Source organism: Planococcus citri, chromosome 3 (genome assembly GCF_950023065.1).
Source record: "Planococcus citri chromosome 3, ihPlaCitr1.1, whole genome shotgun sequence".
NCBI lineage: Eukaryota > Metazoa > Arthropoda > Insecta > Hemiptera > Pseudococcidae > Planococcus > Planococcus citri.
This window is the reverse complement of record NC_088679.1, coordinates 48,421,317-48,441,327: the sequence shown is the minus strand read 5'-3', so window position 1 is coordinate 48,441,327 and position 20,011 is coordinate 48,421,317. Positions and strand designations below refer to the sequence as shown.

The window sequence follows — 20,011 nt, the reverse complement described above, 5'->3', positions numbered from 1 at the left end:
GAATTAAAAGCGAGGTAAGGTATATATCAAGGCAATGTAAACAATGTAGAAGAGCGTCGTAAATGATTCCAAGACTTAAACTTCTCAAACAACAAATATATTGTAAGTACCATGTAGGAGGGCTTCTTTTGTTTATGTTACATCGTATACCTACCTACTCGAGCGATATAGGTATAAGTTTTGAAACACTTAGGTACTTCTCTTCTACGCCCTAATGAGACTCATTTATAAAAAGAGCAAGTAGGGGTGAAAAATTTAATTTCTTGGTTTCTTCAATGTGTGATCCTAGAATAAGTACTACGGTTAGCTAATTTATTTTTTTTCAAAACTAAGATTAAAAAGTAAGACGTATAATAGATGTACGAGTTAATAGGTAGTTCTCATAAACCTAAAATAATCATATTTCAATAAAAATACTCTGCACCCAATTTTGTTCATTATATTATAAGCTAAATTTCATCATAAAAGGGTTCATTTTATCACCGCCAAAAATAAATTTAAACAGAATACAATTTTTAATACATAACTCCAACTTTCTTTTGAACATTGAAAATGAACACCCACAAACAATCACGCAACGTAGGTAGATATATGAGAGAACGAGTAGTTGGAATTCAAATTCAAAAAATACGAAAGGTTTCATAAAATTAAAAGTTCTTTTGCTGTTTTGATAGTTTTTCATTTATTTTTCTCTTAAAAAATATTACTTATGCTAAAAGCTTTTTTTTTCGTAGCCATCTCAATACGACTAAAGGCGATTTTTTGAAAAGTTTTTTTCATTAACATGACAGTAACTTAATTCAGCAGTCACAAACTCGGATTAACCAATCTTGTGATCCTGTAGATCGATTTATATATAATTTTCGAAAATTGGTTTCTGTTGATTCAAAACCATTTCTTCCTTCAGCGAGATTAATTTCTGAAAAATGGAAAACCCTGTTTGGCTGAGACCTTCCGAACAATTCGAAACTAAGTTACAAATTGATTCGGAAGGTTGAAAATACCATGTAAACCTTTGATAAAATTTTCAACAACAAGTTTTATAGCTCAATTTTAAATTTTTAAAAATTCACGTGTAGGTAACTGAAACATAAAAATACAAGCAAGCGTTTATGTATGTACATTTGTATGCTCATTGAATTGTTTTGAACATTATTCGAAATTTTTGCACTAAAGCTAAGATACCTCTCTAGTGAGTTGAAAAATTAATTCGTAAAACAATACGAAGCCGTTGACTTATTTATTAATATTACGATCCTTTCACCGGGGAATTAATTTAAAAGGAATACAACATGTTTCTGAGAAAACTTTCCGTACGTATCGAAGATAATTATAAAGTGAAATCCTCGACGGCACTTTATTAAAAAACTTTCCTAATACAGAGACTTTTCTCGCCAAATTCATTTTTCGATGCGATATAAGATTTTTGGGGAAAATTTTTCATATTTTACAATAAGTGTGAGACACCGCGTGATGAAAATAATTATCATCGCGGAAAGACTGCATTACGTTACAGCGATAACATCAGCTTCAGGAATTACCGCATTCGCCATATATTACTCAACTGTTACAACCGCTTGACATGTGATACTTATACTAAGTAGAATGTATTATCACATCACGTAAAATTTGGATCACGGTTGCGCACTAAAATACAAAATACTGCTTGACAATTTTAATTCCTTTCAACGCGTGTTGGGCTTTACATATGTACATTGTACAAGCTTTAAAAATGCATTCGTTCCCTTTGTTTTCACGCAGTTTGTCAGCATTAATATGTAAAATTCTCATTAGTGAAGAATCGGCTGATTGAAAAATTTAAGAGGGAAATGCGTGTACAGTATCTAAAATCATAATAAACAGTAATTTACGTAGGATGCCCATCTAAATTTTATAAAATAGCTTAATGAGGGTAAAAGGTTTGGAAAATTTTAAAAATTGTCTATACAATTTTTTTTTTTCAGCAATTTTTTTCATTATTAAAATACTAGTAACTTTTCAAATAATCAAGATAGAAAATTTCTAGGCCAGGTAAGAACATACATGTACACCAATCAGCACTCATCTAAAAATTAAACCTTTGAATACTTAAAGTCTTGAGATCTTCACAAAATGATCAATAATTATAAACTGTAGAGATTAATTTCGTTATTTTCATTAAAAATGACCGAAAATGGAAGAAAGAACCCATCTCCTGAGGAGTTTTCAATTTTTTGGGAGATTTTAAAAGCACGAGAAAAGTGTTGAGCAACATTTAAAAACTTAAAATCACACCCTGCAAATAATTGTAACACGGAATGATCCTGAACGATAAGAAGCAATGGCAAATCTTTCTCCAAATCTTCTTTCGTAATAAAGAAAATTTTTTCAATTTTTTCATCAAGTGTCAATTTCGGCTCTGACATTGGTGCTTTTTTAAACCAGTCCCTCAAGTTTTCTGCTAGGTTTATCTATGCTTATAGCGTTTATGCATAAACAGACCCCTTTCTCTCGCTTCAAAAAAATAAATTGAATTTGGAAACATTAATACTCGAAGAAAACAATTCTATTAGACTTTTATGAGAAGAATGTTGGTGAGAATAACATTTTACAATTTACAGAACCCTTTCAGAAAATATGAGTTTGTCGAGTTTTGAACATCTCTGACTAATTGCACAATTGATCAATTATGTGCATTGTACTGTTACAATTTGTTAACTTATTTATACGCATTTATACTTTGATTTTGTAAACTTACCTGATTGGCTTTATTAAGCTGTTTCTTTAGTCCTGCGAACGCCATTTTGTCTAGACTAGATGTACAATTGCAACTACAAAAGGCTTATCTGTAAAACAAGAAAAAAATAACATTAATATTATGCATAAAGACAAATTGCTAACAGAAACGTAGGTACCTATCTAACTACATATCTATTTAGTATGGACAGAAAAATTTCAAATCCCACAGCATATAACCTTATCAACTCGTTTACATTTATGCCATCGTTTTCATTATTTACTCGAAATGAAATTTCATCGCGGTGTTGGTTGCTAGCTTCGTTCAAATTTTATACAACTTTTTTAATTTTCCCAATACACAAATGCGTCAAATAAAACACCTTGTTCGGTTCTCTGAACTGATAATTCCAGGCGAACAGCTGATTACTCGGCGAATTTTTCTTCGAGCGAACGAGGCGATAATTTACACGAATAATTTATCAAATGAGAATGATCTCATCTGGCAGCAATATACGATATTACGCATTATGGCGAACACATTTCGAATTTTTAATGTTCTCAATTTCAGCAACCGCCCCAAAAAAACCATTGCGTATAAATATTAGATAAGAAATCGAATGAGAAACTTCTAAATGAAATTTTTCTTTTCTAAACTCGAATTTGTTGAGAAAAAAAAAGTCGTATCAACTCTACTCGTTACAAACGGAACGCGAATTTCGTATGTACACAATCGAACAGAAGGGAAAAATAAAGCTTATTCCAAAGCATGAGAATTTATCGACTGGAAAAAAATTTACACCCACGAATACGCTTCCGTTCCAGGTCAAATTTTTATACCCGACGTAGGCGAATTATTTATTCGTCAAAAAGGTTTGTTATTTTTTTTTTTAGTAAACGTGGGAGTGGGTGTTTGCTCAATGCTCATAAGTCTCAGGTGTTTCACAAACTCTTCCGACAAAACGTCAAATATTTAAAAAATAATAATTTTATCAAATAAACATTTTCCACGTATGGTACATACGAAGACAAAATACATATACGAACGAAGCGATTCGTTTGTTGGAAAAAACAGAAGCGTGAAAATATATAAAATTAAAATGTAATTTTACAACATCTTTTAACCTATATTTCACCCTCCGCAATGTACTTAAAGTGGGAAAAAAATTTTCCTAAGCGAAATCTACGAGCGCAAATACAAAAACAAAAATACAATCCCTCGCATCAATATCCTTTACGCGCTCATAACTTTACTGCAATAAGAAACTAGGTCAATGTTAAAACAGTATCTATAATTTTTTCTTCTCTCTTATTCGAATCATCCTCAAATTTCTTCGAATAAACGGATATTTATTGTTTTCATTGTGAAAGATTTTTGCTAGGCCTTTTTTTTTCTGCGTATAAAAATTATAAATTCGATAAATAAAGTAACATTTTCGATGACTTCTAAAAAGAAACCCTATACATCACGCAAGTGAACGTATTCGTATATCTTGCGTAATTTCGTATCACGTATACGCTTACTTTTTTCCCTTTTTTCGAAATGAACACCCCGACCTTTAAAATATTGAAAGGATACAGTACATGCTATGTTTTATAACTCGGTTTCAATTTCGTTTGATTTTACCGTCTTCCAATAAAATTATTTACTAATGCAATTTCATTTGGAAAACTTTCCTTTTTTCGCAATACAGGCAACGTAATTTTTTGTTTTATTTTACAGAATTTTCAGTATACTCTATTAGATTTTACAGAAAAGAGAATATACTCGTAGCTTTAGCCGTAGTCAATGACGAATATTTACGATAATTTGATACCCAATAATGTATAATAAATGCACTAACTCGATACGCCTCCAAAATATCTCTATAGATATTTATATCTGCCATCGTAGAATAACCACTTGAAAAGCATTAATATTTAATGGCGAAAATTTGCGATCATCGAGGTACTTGTACTTCTCGTAGCGAAAATTTCAATGGCAGATTACAAATATAATACGATCGTAAAACACCCTTTTCAAGGTCTTTTCCTAGGCTCTAGGCTGTAATAAATTTTTTTTATCTTTTGGGTTTTTGAATAAGGATTTTCTTTCAATGCATGAATCTCAGCTTATATGTATTTATCCAGTTTCAGTTCAGAATAAACTCAAATTACTTATAAGTAGAGCAGATCGCTATCTTTGAAAATTTAAAATAGAAGTTCAAAACCATTGACGGGTTGCACGATCTTTTTAGAGTTTCTGCGGAATCTAAATCTTTAGTACAGTCTCACTCAACATTTTCTCCTCCCTTTCCTCTCAAAAATGTCATTTCAAGATTTTAGTTTTAAAAAATGTTTTTACCTTCATCTACTTCTCACAATTTTCAAAATTTCTGCGAGACCTTGAACAAAAGTCTGCAGATCTCTTCACAAAATTATCTGGAAAATGAAATGTACCTAAATCGTTCCGGTTCTTGGTTCTCGCTGCGGTTTCAATGTTACATACATATTTTGTTTTGGTTCTAATTTTTGATCCGCTCTTCTCAGCTACGACTCAATCTCGACTCCCAGCGAGTCTAGTCAGGTTTGATCAACTTTGTGTCATGCCTCTTTTTCTTCAAATTGGCCTAGGAAGTTGTAAATTGGCATGCACATGTGAAGGATGCCCGAAATGTGCCCTGCGGGAGTTTTGATTTTTCAAACTTTTTTTTTTTACATTTTTTGAGAATCAAAACTCAAAAGCCTTGTTTTACGTCTCTCCCCGTTCATCTCTAAATCAACGTTATTTTCTGTAAAATAGAAAAGTTGCAAAGAGTAAAGATGAAGAGTTTACTAAAACTGTTCCCCAACACTGCTCCTACCTCCCAAAAAAATTCTCCTTCGAGATTTGGGAGGTATTTCGGATTCATTTAATCCTTTTTCATCCATTTACCATAACAAGAATGACACATTTTCTAAAGCATAAGTAGTATTTTTCAGATTCTTCCTCCCTCCCACTCAGCCTCAAAAATGTGCTCTCCACATTAAGAAGTACTTTTTGGAACCCCTTCGTGATTTCTCAAGTATGTAGTTCCCGAAGAGAATAATGACAATGATACTCTTTCTTAAATCGTAATTGTTTTACCAACCTGAGCTATTTCACAGTTTTCTTGGTACTACGAGTAGATATGTATTTTTTGAATTTTGAACAATAAATTGCAAGAAACAAATTTTCAAGCCAAATGTCGAACTTTTTTCTGTTTACAGCATCACTTTACCAAATTCAGTAGTTTAGGAACCACTTGGGCAGTACACAGCCCATGAAATTAAAAAAAATAAAACACATGAATACGTTTTGTGATTCAACTTTTTAGACGAACAGGAGTTGTTTTCTTAGATAATCACCCTTTTTTGATACGTTAAAATTTAATTTTCAAGATCTACTTTTCCGAACACAAAATGTTATTGTTTTTGTGACACAAAACTTGTAAGACTTGAAACAAAATTAAAAATTTGAAGTTACAGTTGTATTCATTCTTAAAGGTAAGAACAAATAATTTTTTGGAAATTTCTTAAAATTTTGAAAGTTTTTCTTGAATGTCTGAAAATCAAAGATGAATAGTTGAGTGATGTCTTATAAAATACATATGTAGGTAGGTACATGTAAACATTTTTATAAAATAACTTCAGGAATAAAATTTTCGGGTTACCTACTTTTTCAATATTTCTGAAAGTGGGTATAGCTCACGCTCAAAAAAGACATTTTTCAAAGATCTATAAAAAACGGGAGAAGGTAAAAATAAATCGAAAAAATGTTTTGGATAAAAACATTTCTTTAAATAAATTTTTGTAAAATTATTTTTACCTATAAGTAATTTTAAAAAAATTGTCAATTATTGGAAAATTTTTATTTTTTCAAAGGTCAAAATTTTGAAAAGCCATAACCCATTGAAATTTGAAATAATAAAAACACAAGTGGCACCAATCGAATTTTTTCCAAGAGGGTATTCAGATTTTAAAGAATAGTGAAATAACAACTTTAAATTTTGGGCTAAGTAAATGAGTTTAATTTTATAAAAATATAAAAAAAAAATCAAAACTGAAAAATTCAAAATGTTGAAACTTTGAGCTGAAGGTAGAAGACGAAAGGGAATAAGTATTTATTGAGGGAATCCCATTTGCACCCGAAGTCTTTGAGAGATATGTCACAAATTTTTTTCGTCAGACTGCCAAGACTCCGCATCAAAATTTTGATTCAGGAAATGAAAATTGACTCGACCCAACACGACAGAAAAATAATAACGGCAATACAAATTTATCTTTTTTTTCATTGTGACAATTCTTTAAAAATTGTATACTTATAAAATTATCTTATTTCGTCACCTAGATAATCGCTTAGGATAACACTGCTGACGACACCGACACTGGAGGTCAAATAGATAAACAAACGTAAAGAATCAATTCTTATCAACATTAAAGCTCCATTTAAACGTTCTTTCTTACCTAAGTTAACGAACACGGCGATTTTTCAACATTTCAGAACTATCAAATTTATTTGCTCACCTAATCATACGGAAAAAATTACGCTAAAATATCGCGCGTATAAATAAAAACCACGAGCGACATATAAAATACGAGCAAGCGCAAACGCAAACTGTCGTAGGTACTTTTAAATACGAGTAATCTAACTCGAAACGCTCAAACAATACAAAATCCTAATCCAAATTTCATTAAGTTTCTCATCCTTCACCTTCTTCATTAGCCACACAAACGACACAAAAGCCGCAGAGAAAATTGCTTCGTTATTACCGCAGCCAAAATATTTCCACTACAATTGTACATACACACAACAGTGTAAAACTATTCGAATAATATTTCATGTCAAGCGGCCAATGAAAAAAATCGATCATTGACAATACAAACTTATCTCATTCCAAATAGGTACTCTGAAAAAATTATCGATTTGAAAATACAACATAATATATCGTCCAAGAAAATCTACATAATATAGGCCAATTTGGGGCTGAATCTGCTAAAAAAATTTGTACAGCATTATAATGGTAAACATTCCCTACGAGATCTGCTCGCGTTATCATAAAATATGACATTGTTGTTTGGGTACGATAATATGAACCAATTACGTCCGAAAACATACATTCCCATTTCCCACACACACCTATACTGAGATCCCTTCGCAAAAGCCGGGTTACTAGGAACACATAGTGAAAATCGATCACTACCCTACTTTTGAAGTACTCATTTCGAGTCTATAGTAAAAATTAGTCTAGTTTTTCTACATAAATCCGCGTACCTGTTCCGGTAAATCCAACCTAGGTCCACTTTTACGTACACTTGCACATTAGAAAAAAATGACCGCACATCCGCGAAAAAAAGAAAAGAAAAATCGAGTCGTAACGAAGCGTTAAATTTTGGTTATCAAGTGTCTATATACGTACAACTACGGCAAAAGTACGTACATACAGTACAAAAATGAAGCGCCGGGTGAATACGAATGAATGAGCAGTTATTAGTCGAAGCCGTCGTCTACGATAGAGTGAAAAAGCGTACAAAAGAGAAGGCAAAGCTTCTCTGCATAAAAGAGAAAAGTTCAACTTTAATACTACGAGACCGGTTGCGTGCGCATGCAACGTATTCGTATAATTCGCCCGCCAAACTATCACCGAAAAGCCAATGCTTCTTAAAATGCGCTTCGCACGTTTATCCCAGTATTATTGCTCGGTCAGCAAAGGCCGAAAAAATGTCGAAAAAATTCCCGCGTTCGGATAACGGCGCGAATGAGATAACAGCGGCGGCGGTATCACGAACGGCGGAAAAAATCAGGCTGACAAAATTTTTCAATACAAACAATGAGGTATTCTTCTCGTATTTATGATAATTATAAATGTTAATTGTGTTTTTGTTCATCGATTCAAATCGCACAATAACGTCTGTATAAGCATAATGTTAAGTATAGGTATGAGTGTGTGCAGACTGTACAAGTGTGCACAAAACACTGAATAAAACTCGGTACAGAATTGTTTACTGGATAGGAAAGGAAGATCGGTTAAATCGTACCACACTTTTCAATTCTCATCAAACGTTTTCATTTGGTCTGTAATTTGTTATCACGAGTACCAGTATTCTCGAAATTCACTCAAAATGGCGGGCTGAGAAAAAAATAATTATTACTCATCTATAAAAGGGCGACTGAAGGAAAGTTATCAATTGTACCTATACTTCACAATGTTTCAAATAAAATTCAAACTTTTCCAACCCTGGGAGATTTTTTTTCAATCTGACTGAAAAATGAGATTGTAGTTTCGCAAAAATTTTCGACATTCAAGTGTCCAATTTTCCAAAACACATTGCAAAGTGTCGAAAAATACACCTTTCTCTCGCTCGTATCGAAAAGGACTTGAAATGCGATGGAAGGGAGAATAAATGTTTTAGCGGGAGGATTCCCAGAATTGTAGATGTCGAATTGCACATTTCAAGATTTTTGTTTTGTTGGAAAATTTAGAACTAAAAACACGCTTTTTTACACTCACCAGCGAGAGTGACCATTAAATACGCGTTGATAAGTATACAAAATTTGACCTAGATAGACGATTTCCAGAGTTTTAGCAACCCAATCGTAAACTCTTTGATTCTCGGGAAATTTTTTGAAAAATTTTCAGCCCAGAAAGTACACTTTTTCAATTACGTACGTAGAAAAAAGATTCCTATACTTATATTATAGTCGACAGCCCAATAACACATTTCAAGATTTTACAGACAATTTTTTTTCACTCATGTCATGTCGATAGGTGCACTAGAAAAACGATTATGGTCAGAATACTGGTAAGATCAAAAAAGAAAGATCTTGAGAAATGTAGCATCCCAATCGCACATTTTGAAATTTTTAAAAAAATTAGCCCAAAAATATATTGTGATTTCATTTTTCCCATCTATTTAAGTATACACGCACAATTTTTGGATTAGACATTTTGAAAAATTCAAGGCTCCGTAAGGCCCTCAGTTTTCCGTTTGGACAGCTGAAATTTTTCGGGAGATATTGACAAAATATCTCTTAAAATCATTTCTGAAGTACTTAAGCTAACTAACGTTGTTTTTCAAAAAATACACAAACCAAACATGCATTTGGTAAACCACTTCCTGAATGATGATTTTTCATCTAGCTAACATTACTATTCAAAAATCATACTCATAACCACTTATACTAAAAAGAACCAAAACCCCTATGCCAATTTTGCAGAAACGAACCCACGTCCATCCAACACATACTTTTCAACTGTCCCCAACTAAAACAAAACAGACTTACACTACAGATAGAAGAAAACCCACCTGCTATTCCTGATGAACCCTGTGAAATACAAAAATTCATCTCCCTAATAAAAAACACCAACCTCACAAACCAAATCTAACCCCCCCCCTCTACGGGTGTAACAATCTTGTAATTATAAACACCCCAAAAAAAAAAAATTTAAAACACATAAATTTGAAAAAACCATCTTATGAGTCATGATTCCACATGCGGCCAACATTTTTTTAAAAAAAATACTCAAATTGAACATGAATTTTGAATAACAACTAATGTACAATCATGAAAAATGAAGATGATCATGAATTAAAGGCTTGAAACAAGACCGTATTCACACATCGATATTTCGTCGAAATATGAAAGACGAACCATTTTCTTTTTATCACTAAAAGAAGCCATCAGAATGATAAATATTTTTGTTGAGAAGTTGGAAATTGGAAGGATAGCAGGGTAAGTCTCAAAAAGTGGTAAATTTCGTGTCCACAGCAAATTTCTCAATGGTTTTTGCATGATTTTTTTTTTTTGGTCCATACAAGCATCACCTCCCTCACATTTTACACTTGATATTGAGCTGTTCAGCCCCCCTTTCATTCGTGTACATTTGATTTTATACCCCAAATGTCCTTCGACTTGCCTGTCTCACACCAAGTTTTTGAAAATAAATGTTATAAAGTGTTAAGAAATCCTTTTTTTTTGGGGGGGGGGGGGAATTGACACATTCTCATCATCATAGAACACTACGGTATATTATTGTGCAAATTGCAATCTCAATAAGTCCATAGGAAGCTCACATTTCACATTTGAAAACTGTCTCACAGTTTTTGCGCCAATTTTAGAGCAATTTTTAATTAAGTATTTTTGCTGACTTCCCAATCAAACATTTTTTTCTGGTGAGTGGCTGCACTGGTTCACTGTTCTCATAGAAAAATGTTACCCCGCACCGTTTTTTTAAAAACGTACGTAACAGCTCGTTATGATCGTATTAATCTGTCAAATTTTGATGTGTGGAAAAAAATGTGTCCTTCGGCTTGCCTCTTTATTTACCCTGATGAACCCACCAAAAACGATAATTGAGAAAGGGAAGTCATTCTACATGATAAGTACACATTTATTACGTGTTAAAAATCAAATAATGTCCAGTAAGTAAGGCTAGAAACGAAAAAACGTTGAGATTGTCCTTCGGCTTGTCCAGCGCTCATTATTGTCCTTCGACTTGGCCAAATTTCGGACAGCTGTACTTTTATCGCGCTAGTCGAGATATGTATTACACGATAATACAAATAAAATTTGACATTTTCTCCCTCCCCACGCCTCACCTCCGCACCTATCAAAAAAAAAGTCCAGATTCGAAGTCTGCTGCCTTGAAAACATATCGATTCATATTAACACGATAATATAAGCAAAATTTGACATTTTCCCCCTTCCCACGCCTCACCCTCCACCTCTACAAAAAAAATAACTCCAGATTCGAATTCTACGACCTCGAAAACATATTAATCAACATATTACACATCTATGAGGGTCAAATCCTAATTATCGCCGTTTTTAGAGGGCCAGGCCCCACAGTGGGGGGATTGAATTGAGGCCAACACTAGAAAAGGGATCTGGGACACCTATACAAATAATTCCCACTTGAAATTTTCCAAAAAAAAATGATTTTTTGTTTTTCAAAATTATGCATATCATAATTTACTTTTTTTTTTGAGAATTATCCAGCAAAAGATGTTTACCAAATTTTCAAGATTAGTGCTTTGTAGGGCTACCTGTATTTCATTTTATATTCCTAGAAAATGTTTCAATTTTGGGTTATAAATTTCTTGAGATTTATAATTTTTGAGCAGGTTTTTGGAAAAACTTACATCAACAATCAACAGTGACATTCTTGTTTGATTGCTCAAATTCCTCCTCAATTTACGGAATTACCCATGTTGAAATATCAAAAAATACTTCATATCCAACTTGGAAACATACAAATTAAAAAGGAAACACGAAAGTAAAATTTGAAAATGGGTAGACAGGATTTCAGCTTGTCATAGAATAAAAATGTATTTTTTTCATTACCAATTTGAAAATATAACGTAACGCTTTTGCAGGAAATGATTTCATTATCCTTTTTATACCTTCGAATAATAAATGATGCATTCAATATCAAGTACTCCGCCAAAAGAGGAGAATTTATATTGCGAATCTAATTTACTGAAAAATCAATAGGATGTTTATTATTCGCAACATGCACAAGAATAACTTCACTTACGCACATAAGAAGGAAAGCCTATCGTCGAATGGTACACGAAAAACAAATTTCTATAATTAAGATTGAATTCGGATGTTTTTACAAAAAGTACACTTCTTTATGATCAAATTGTTGGTTTTTCAAAACGTGCAAAGCCTACTTTATATGTGATCTACATACGAGTAGTTTATGTATAAAACGTAACCATAATATTCCTAAAAATTTGATTTTTGTTCTGCCTTAGATACATTAAGATGTCTTGGGTTCTTTATTTTTATATCCAGTAAATTTGAGGAATGGATTAACCAAACAATGCGCATTTGAAATACAAAACGAGCAATTTTCAGCTAAATCCAACTGCTCCATCAATTTTGAAGAACCACATTCTAATAAACATAAATTTACCTACATCACTCAATTTCTAGAATTTTACAAAATGGCCCAAACAAGACGTGATATCACGTATAAAAGTTATGTTAACGCCAATATGTGTATTGGCTCACACAATGACATGGTAACGAGCACAAGAGAGAGAAAAATATACATCAATAAGTAATGAAAACGCATGTACTCCTAATGATATTAAAGTACGTGTAGGACTCGTGAAATCTTATAATTTCCAATTCATCGCCATCTAATAAAACTCTTTAAAGCGAGCAAAAATTGAACTTCGTTTAAAAATTACGCGAAGTTTTAATAAAAAATTCTCATACAAGTAAGCCACAAAATTTACCACAAAGAAACCAATCGAATCCCTATCAAAACACGAGCACAAACATCAACGATGAATTCAAGTTTAACATTAAAAAAATATGATGAGTAAGTATTGTATCTAGATATAACGGGACGGTTCACAGCATCTCAAAATGGGTAATAACCTAATTTCCAAATTGTTCAAGATCACCTTTTTCCTTAGTGGGTGGAAACTCTCCGAGGACGTTCAACGTTGATTTAATCCGTGAAATATGCCATGTCTTTTTTCCTTTCAGATTTCATCCGTCTAATTATTGAAAAACTTACTACGACGAAAGTAGCGCTGAAACGTCGTTCAGCGACGGATTACTAAGTAATAAAGAAAATGAAAAATAATCGTCAAAATTGATGAGATTTTTTCGTGAAATTTCTTCGAAGGAATATTTCTCGATATTGTATTAGATAATTTAACGTAAGTACGTTAAAATAATTCGACAAAAATTAAGGGTTTTATATCGAAGTCTAACCTAACTTTAAGTATACTCAAACTTTTCTTAACCACTTTACTTGATTCCTGTTAACATCACTTCAGTAGATTATCATACTTAGTAGGTCAACGTTCCTCAATAACACCATCTGAAATTTGAGCAAATTTTTAAGCTACCTACTTGATTCAGATAAAAACCATATTATTATAAAATAATAATTAGTTCAAATTTTCAACTAGGAAAGTATTAAAAGTTGAGATGAAATATTTTCGATCAAAAGGCCTCATGAAGAACATACGTGGGTTGTCAATTTAATAACGAGGCCTTATTTTCAAATAATATCATTGGAATTTTTTTCTCAAGTTTTAGAAGTACTTAACTACTTATTCTACAATAAACACTCTCGTAGAATACCTACATATTCCTCAGTCACCTTTACAATTATCAGCACTTTTCGAGCGTTGGAACATACCTAAATGATCAGAGAAGCGTTTTTGATAGAAGTTTCCTCCCTATATAGAGACGACCTCCTCATTCACTTACAGCTCCTTCAAGAATTTTTTCTGGTATCTGTCTCAATTCCATTTTTGCGAAAATTCTGACTTTTGCTCCGTCAGTTTTCATCAAGAAAATTTGGGTGAAACTGAACCAGAGCGTATAAATTACCTCTTCGAGTGAATGCTAAAATATCTGATTACTTTCCTCGTAAAAATTTAGGGTACCAAACATCGAGGGAAAAATTTAAAATCAATTTTGGTCTCGTATTGATCTCTAAAGAAATATTTCTCCAAAAACTTACATTCTAATTTAATTTTACGACTTATTCACGAGTGAATTATATCGAATGAAAATCAAGTTATCATTTCTCTTCTTCCTGTTAATTGTGCGGAATTTCATTTAAACGACGCAATAGTTGAGCATCTTTAACATGCTGAAAACGTACCATCCATTTCGGCTTAATTTAAAAAATTCTTCCATCGAGGGATTTTTATTCATAAGCGTTTACATCAACCAACATTTCTTCTTCTACTCCAAACTCCAATTCGATGATACGATTAAGTGGAGGTATTAAATATTTTCATTTTTAGATATTTTCCATTCCCAGCATTTAGCAAGCATGTAAGTTGAATTCATACCGAGTGCATTTTTACAAAAACCACGAGGCATGACCCCTGCTCAAGTGTACGATTATCAAATTAAACTGACAAAACGAATTATCGAAAATATATGTACTTATTTAATTCGTTTATCTTCGGTATAGGCAACTAATTGTAAGCAACGGGCAATGGGATCAATAGCATAAAATCGAGAGAAAGGTGTATAATACATGTGTATAATAGTTTTGTGTGTTCGTTTATCACGATTTGAAACATGATCACAGAGGCAGTTAAGAGGTAAGAATATCTGGCTATTATACTGAGTTAAGCTAATGAAAGTAATTTCGCTAATTATTCGGTGTGACGAATAAAATTGCCACCGTAATTACACCGTTTCATCATAATGAATTTTTACTTCACCCAACGAAAACAGTTTGGTGAGTAATTTCTCGTTTATATTCGACAGGAAATTGAAAAAATTTTAAGGATGATATCAACCTCATTTCGGGCTACCTATATAAATAATCAAAAAAATGATTGCATTGGTTCCACATTGAATCAAAATTACTAAAAGGTATTCGGGAAATTTATTACACAACTATGGGCATTGGGCATATATTTTTCTTAAGCAAAGAAAAAAATTATTTTTGACATTTTACCATTAAAATGTTTAGGTAACTGCTCTATAAATTTGAAAAAGCCTATTTTCGAGCTTTCTGCTCTGGATAAGCTTCCTCTCTTTTCACCCAAAAATACATTATTCATGATGAAATGCGGAAGTAGGTATGTAAACAAAAAAAAATTAATACAAACATCTGTACTTAAGTATATTTAATCGCACGAGTATGTACGAATTCAATGGTTATGTCAGTTGTTCGATTTCATCTATGCTTTGAGACGCCTGCCATCTTAACTGGTTTGAGTTATTAGGTACCCCATGAAAAGTAATTTAGACTTACAATTAGTTCTAATCAGTTCTGTTTTTAGTTGAACGCAAAAGAATTCAATTCAATTAAATTTTTTCAAATCTGAACAAATTTATACCCCTTGTAGAATTTCCTGAACCCACTTCAGCAAACAATAACTCCGAAAATGCTAATAATTACTGAGTAGATAAACAGAATTCTGGCAATTTTTTTTCTTTTAAAATTGAACAATCTACAACTAAATTTAGTGAATTCTATTTTTAAAAATTTGAAATTTATAAATAATCCTACGTTAGTTCAAACAGCATTGTTACACGAGTTCTAATGAAAATATTTATTTGGATTGCAAACTCGAAGGTATCATACTAGGTTTATGTATACTAACTTTCTTCGCGATAGGAGGGGGGGGGGGGCTGCACAATTTTCAAAAGTGTAACTTTGATCTAAATTTTGGGATTTTGATAAATAACATTAAAAAACATTCTCTATAAGTACTTGAAAGTCATTCAACGATGTCAAATTTTTGATACATCGCAAGAACATGATACACTGATACCCCGCGTTGAAACAGAAAATAAGTAGGTAGGTATTTCTTATTCAAATATATTTAAACGAAAATAACTTCGTACTCACAATTAACTCTACGAAGCTAAAGTTGATGAAAAAAAAAATGAAACTCAACACTACACTGTTAACTACAACTACGGCACAGCAAACTTTCGCCAGACGACGCGAAAAACGAAATGCTGGAAAAAAATAAAAAATTCAAACACCCCCTCCCCTGAAGCAGTTTAAAAGCTACTAAATCCGAATATTATGTTAGGAAACCCCGAAATAGAGTAATTTTTTCTTATGAGATTATGTCGGATGTCGCCATAGTAACAGGAGAAATCATAGGGGAGGCGGTTTACAAAATGGTTAAATCGGCCCCCGCTTCTAGCAGGATCCCACGTATTCGTATATGAAATCTCACCCCCGCCAATCGGCGGAAAAATGAAAATCTTTTTCCACTATCACTGATAACACGCCAACAAGAAATTTCGCGACGTTACACTTAAAATTACGTACACGAAGAGACGGTTCGACGACGACGTCCGTTCAACAGACAGAAACCCACGCGTTTCAATTTACACCAGCAAAAACAGTGTTTCCATTTGATGTCGAACATTCGAGTGGGAGTTAATTGATAAAATGTTTGGGGCTGATGGGTGATCGGCTTATCTTGTTAGACAAAGCATCATACGAAATTATTATCATTATTTTTAATACTGAAACAATCAATGTACCTACCTATCTAAGGTGCATTAATAGAAAATATTAATTCGAGAAGCTATAAGAAATAGTCAATTGATTAGCAATTTTTTTTACATCGTTCGCCGGCAATCCGTCAATCACAAAAACTTTTAACAATATTTTTTTCCTTTGATAATAGAATAGTAGGCGCCATGTTCCCTTTTTCTACCCACGCCAAAAAAAAAAGACAACTGCTTATCGCCAATATATTATACTTATTACAAGTTTGGAGATTGTTAGCTACGCTTCACAAGATGCAGCAAACTTCTAAATTTTTTTAAAAGGGTGAGCAACAAGAAAAATCGAGCAACGTGGACTGAAATCAGAAAAAGATTTCAATTCATTGATTTTAACATTTTTAACGATAAAAAAATCTGTTTGAATAGTTCCAATTTGAACATTAAACTAAAAACTTTCTGCCTTCAATTAGAGGACATCTTTTAACAAATTCATTTTTTAAATTTCAGATTCAAAGCGCTAGTCATACCGGATTTACGAATGCAGAGTGATATAGAATTCTATAAATTTCATTTTTAAAATAACAAGATCCGTGTACAAAATATTCACCAGAAACGAACAAAACCTACAGAGGCCGGAGTCACAGAGTATTTCAAAGATGAGTGGAGAAAATGAATCAATCAAAGATCTCTCAATTGCACTCGGTAGCAGTATGAGAAATTAGATCTTGTTATCTTGTTATTGAATAATATTCTGCCGGCAACAAAATATTAGGAGATTGAAGAGTTATGACACATGAGAATATTATATCAAGGGATGTTCGTCGAATAACTTCACTTCGATCTCTTGGAGACATTATAAACACAGCAAATAATGCAAGACGGAGACGTAAATATTCCATCATTCGAAAATTGAAAAAATTGCTCATTTGAAATGCTCCTGATTTATTCATAAGCAGTTGATAATCCGAATTCACGACTAACTGACAGGTGAAATGCCACACTCGAAGAACGCATTTACAAAATTTAACAGCAGGGGACCAATAATCTCATCGGCGGAAAGATTCATCATATTACACAATGTGCTGAAATTGCACATAGAATTAATTGAAATTACTATCAAATTTTCCTGCAGAACTCGAGAAGAGTCGGTAAAACTTCTCTCAATAAACTTTTCGAATAAAAGCAGAACAAAGCGGTCTCGTTGGTCGCACGAATACAGGGATCCAACTACGAAGATAGTAAACACCAAACATGACTGAACTGAAAGTACAAGGTAACTTGAGACATTAGAAAGTGATATTGTTGATCTTAATTCAAAATAATGCGGTATTAAGAGCTTCACTCTACATTGTGAAAATACCTTAGATGAAAACAGTACATACCGAAAATGCTTCAGTTCGATATCCAGCAGTTCTGAATCCACGTACTTCTGAATACTCCGGAAAGGTTCGATCAGCAGCAAACTATTCACTTAGCAGTGCTTTAAACTTTGAGAAAACTTACAATTTCAGAAAGATCAAAAACTTCTTCGTACTGTTCCTTGTTTCTGAATTTGATTGATAACGTTTATCACAGTTCCTGAGTCACACTTTGAACGTTTTTGTATCAAGTAAAGAGATCATTTTTTCTTGAAATATTTTATTTACGTTACGTTGGATGAGTATCAGCTGTTTATGAACGTATTAAATAACTCATAAATCATACATCAATCATAAAATAATTAGCACAATAACAAAAGCAAACAAAAAAATCATTCAAGATCATGACTCCAACTTCGAGTCCAATCCGGTATTTTGATTTTTTTCATTCATCGCCACCCGCATTTCCACATAATGCACATGCGATCAGCCAATATGCCCGAATGCTCCCTCCTGATTGGCCCAACATTCCTCCAGCACCCACCACTTCTTAACAGATGAACAGCTGTTTGCTTTGCGGTATCAATTTTCACCGCTGATGGCAATTTATTGAATTTATTTATGCCCAATCCGCCAAATTTATTTTCGCTTTTCCCTTCCAATATGCGCCAAAAATGTCCAGTCTTTGTATTTCTAGCTCTTGCCGCAGCTCAATCACTCCTTGAAGTTGAAATGGTATGGAGTTCACTAGTTCAGAGTTCAGACAGGTGTTAACTGTTGGGCGATTCTTCTGAGCTTCCCAGTGATTATCGTAATATTATTGTTTCGCAAAATGAAACAATGTGCAAGATTGCACTGACTGGGTTGCTCTTGCTACATTTGGCGAAAAAACACGGACGAAATGGCGAATGCGAAGTTGCATAGCCTTTATCATAAATCGAGTGCCAGTTTGCCACTTGCCAGTTGATTTTCATCATACTTTTACTCTAAATGCTGCTGCCGATTCAACACCTTACTAAAATTTCAGTTTTGATTTTGAACATTGGTGATTGGAAATTTGGAATTGGAAATAACGCAATAAGAAAATAAAGATAAATTCATAAGTCGTTTATTTCTTCTCGAAGCATTTATTTTTCATCGAGACATATCATTCACTGTGCTGTTCGTCGCAACGGGTGGGTGGGGCTATGTTGACATGGGCACTCAGCAGCGAATCAGGAGGGAGCATTCAGGCCCGTAACACACTACTGCGATGCAATGCGATGCGATGCTTTCAAAAACGTAGCATAGCATCGCATTTCAACATAAGACAACACACTACATAATATATCTCCGTGGTGTGCATGTTTTCAACGTTATCATGTACCCATCACCCGAATTAGATTAACAATTTTGATCTTGTAAATAACGTAGAAGAATCATAAATTTGTGGTTTGTCACTAAAGAATAATAGCGAGAACTGTATTTCCATTGTAGGAAGTAATTTGGAAGTCAAATTTTGTGATCTTGGCCAACTCACTTGCACTTCAATCATTCGTCTGTGTGCTTAATATTCTCAAGTGTTGCTATTATTTTTCAATAATACTTATGTGATGAAGAAATCTTTTCAAAAAAGAATAGAAAATAAATCACAATAATAATTTTTTCGTTCATGTACTGCTAAAATTACAAGTGCATCTCGCTTATCAGATTATCACAATTCGTGGAGGTAAAATCAACCAATCACAGGAAAGCATCGCATGCGACGTCTGCGACGTCTCAGACTTTTGTACATCAACTACAAACCTTGCTACGCGTTGCAAGGATTTAGCCTTCTGAAAAACGTCCCATCGCATCGCATCTCATAGTGTGTTGTCCGCCATATACTTCAATGCAACTAACATTGCGATGGGACGTTTGAAAACGTTGCATCGCATCGCATCGCAGTAGTGTGTTACGGGCCTCAGGCATATTGGCTGATCGCATG

At 33.2% G+C, this 20,011-nt stretch overlaps 1 protein-coding gene across 9 annotated transcripts in view; it reads right to left on the bottom strand.

Moving 5' to 3' along the window:
- EndoA (endophilin-A) overlaps nt 1-18,438 on the bottom strand; it is a 39,826-nt gene extending 21,388 nt beyond the window's left edge. For 4 of the 9 annotated variants that reach the window (XM_065358956.1, XM_065358961.1, XM_065358964.1 and 1 more), the window contains exons 1-2: nt 7,988-8,258; nt 2,738-2,825 (exon numbers count right to left, since the gene is read on the bottom strand). In XM_065358956.1, the coding sequence (XP_065215028.1) occupies nt 2,738-2,782 (45 nt within the window). In that variant the 5' untranslated portion in view covers nt 2,783-2,825; nt 7,988-8,258. Of the gene's footprint in view, nt 1-2,737; nt 2,826-7,179; nt 7,292-7,987; nt 8,260-16,067; nt 16,538-18,069 lie in introns of those variants that run through there. The other 5 variants (XM_065358957.1, XM_065358958.1, XM_065358962.1 and 2 more) reach the window with 5 other exon arrangements.
- Nucleotides 18,439-20,011: the final 1,573 nt, after the last annotated feature.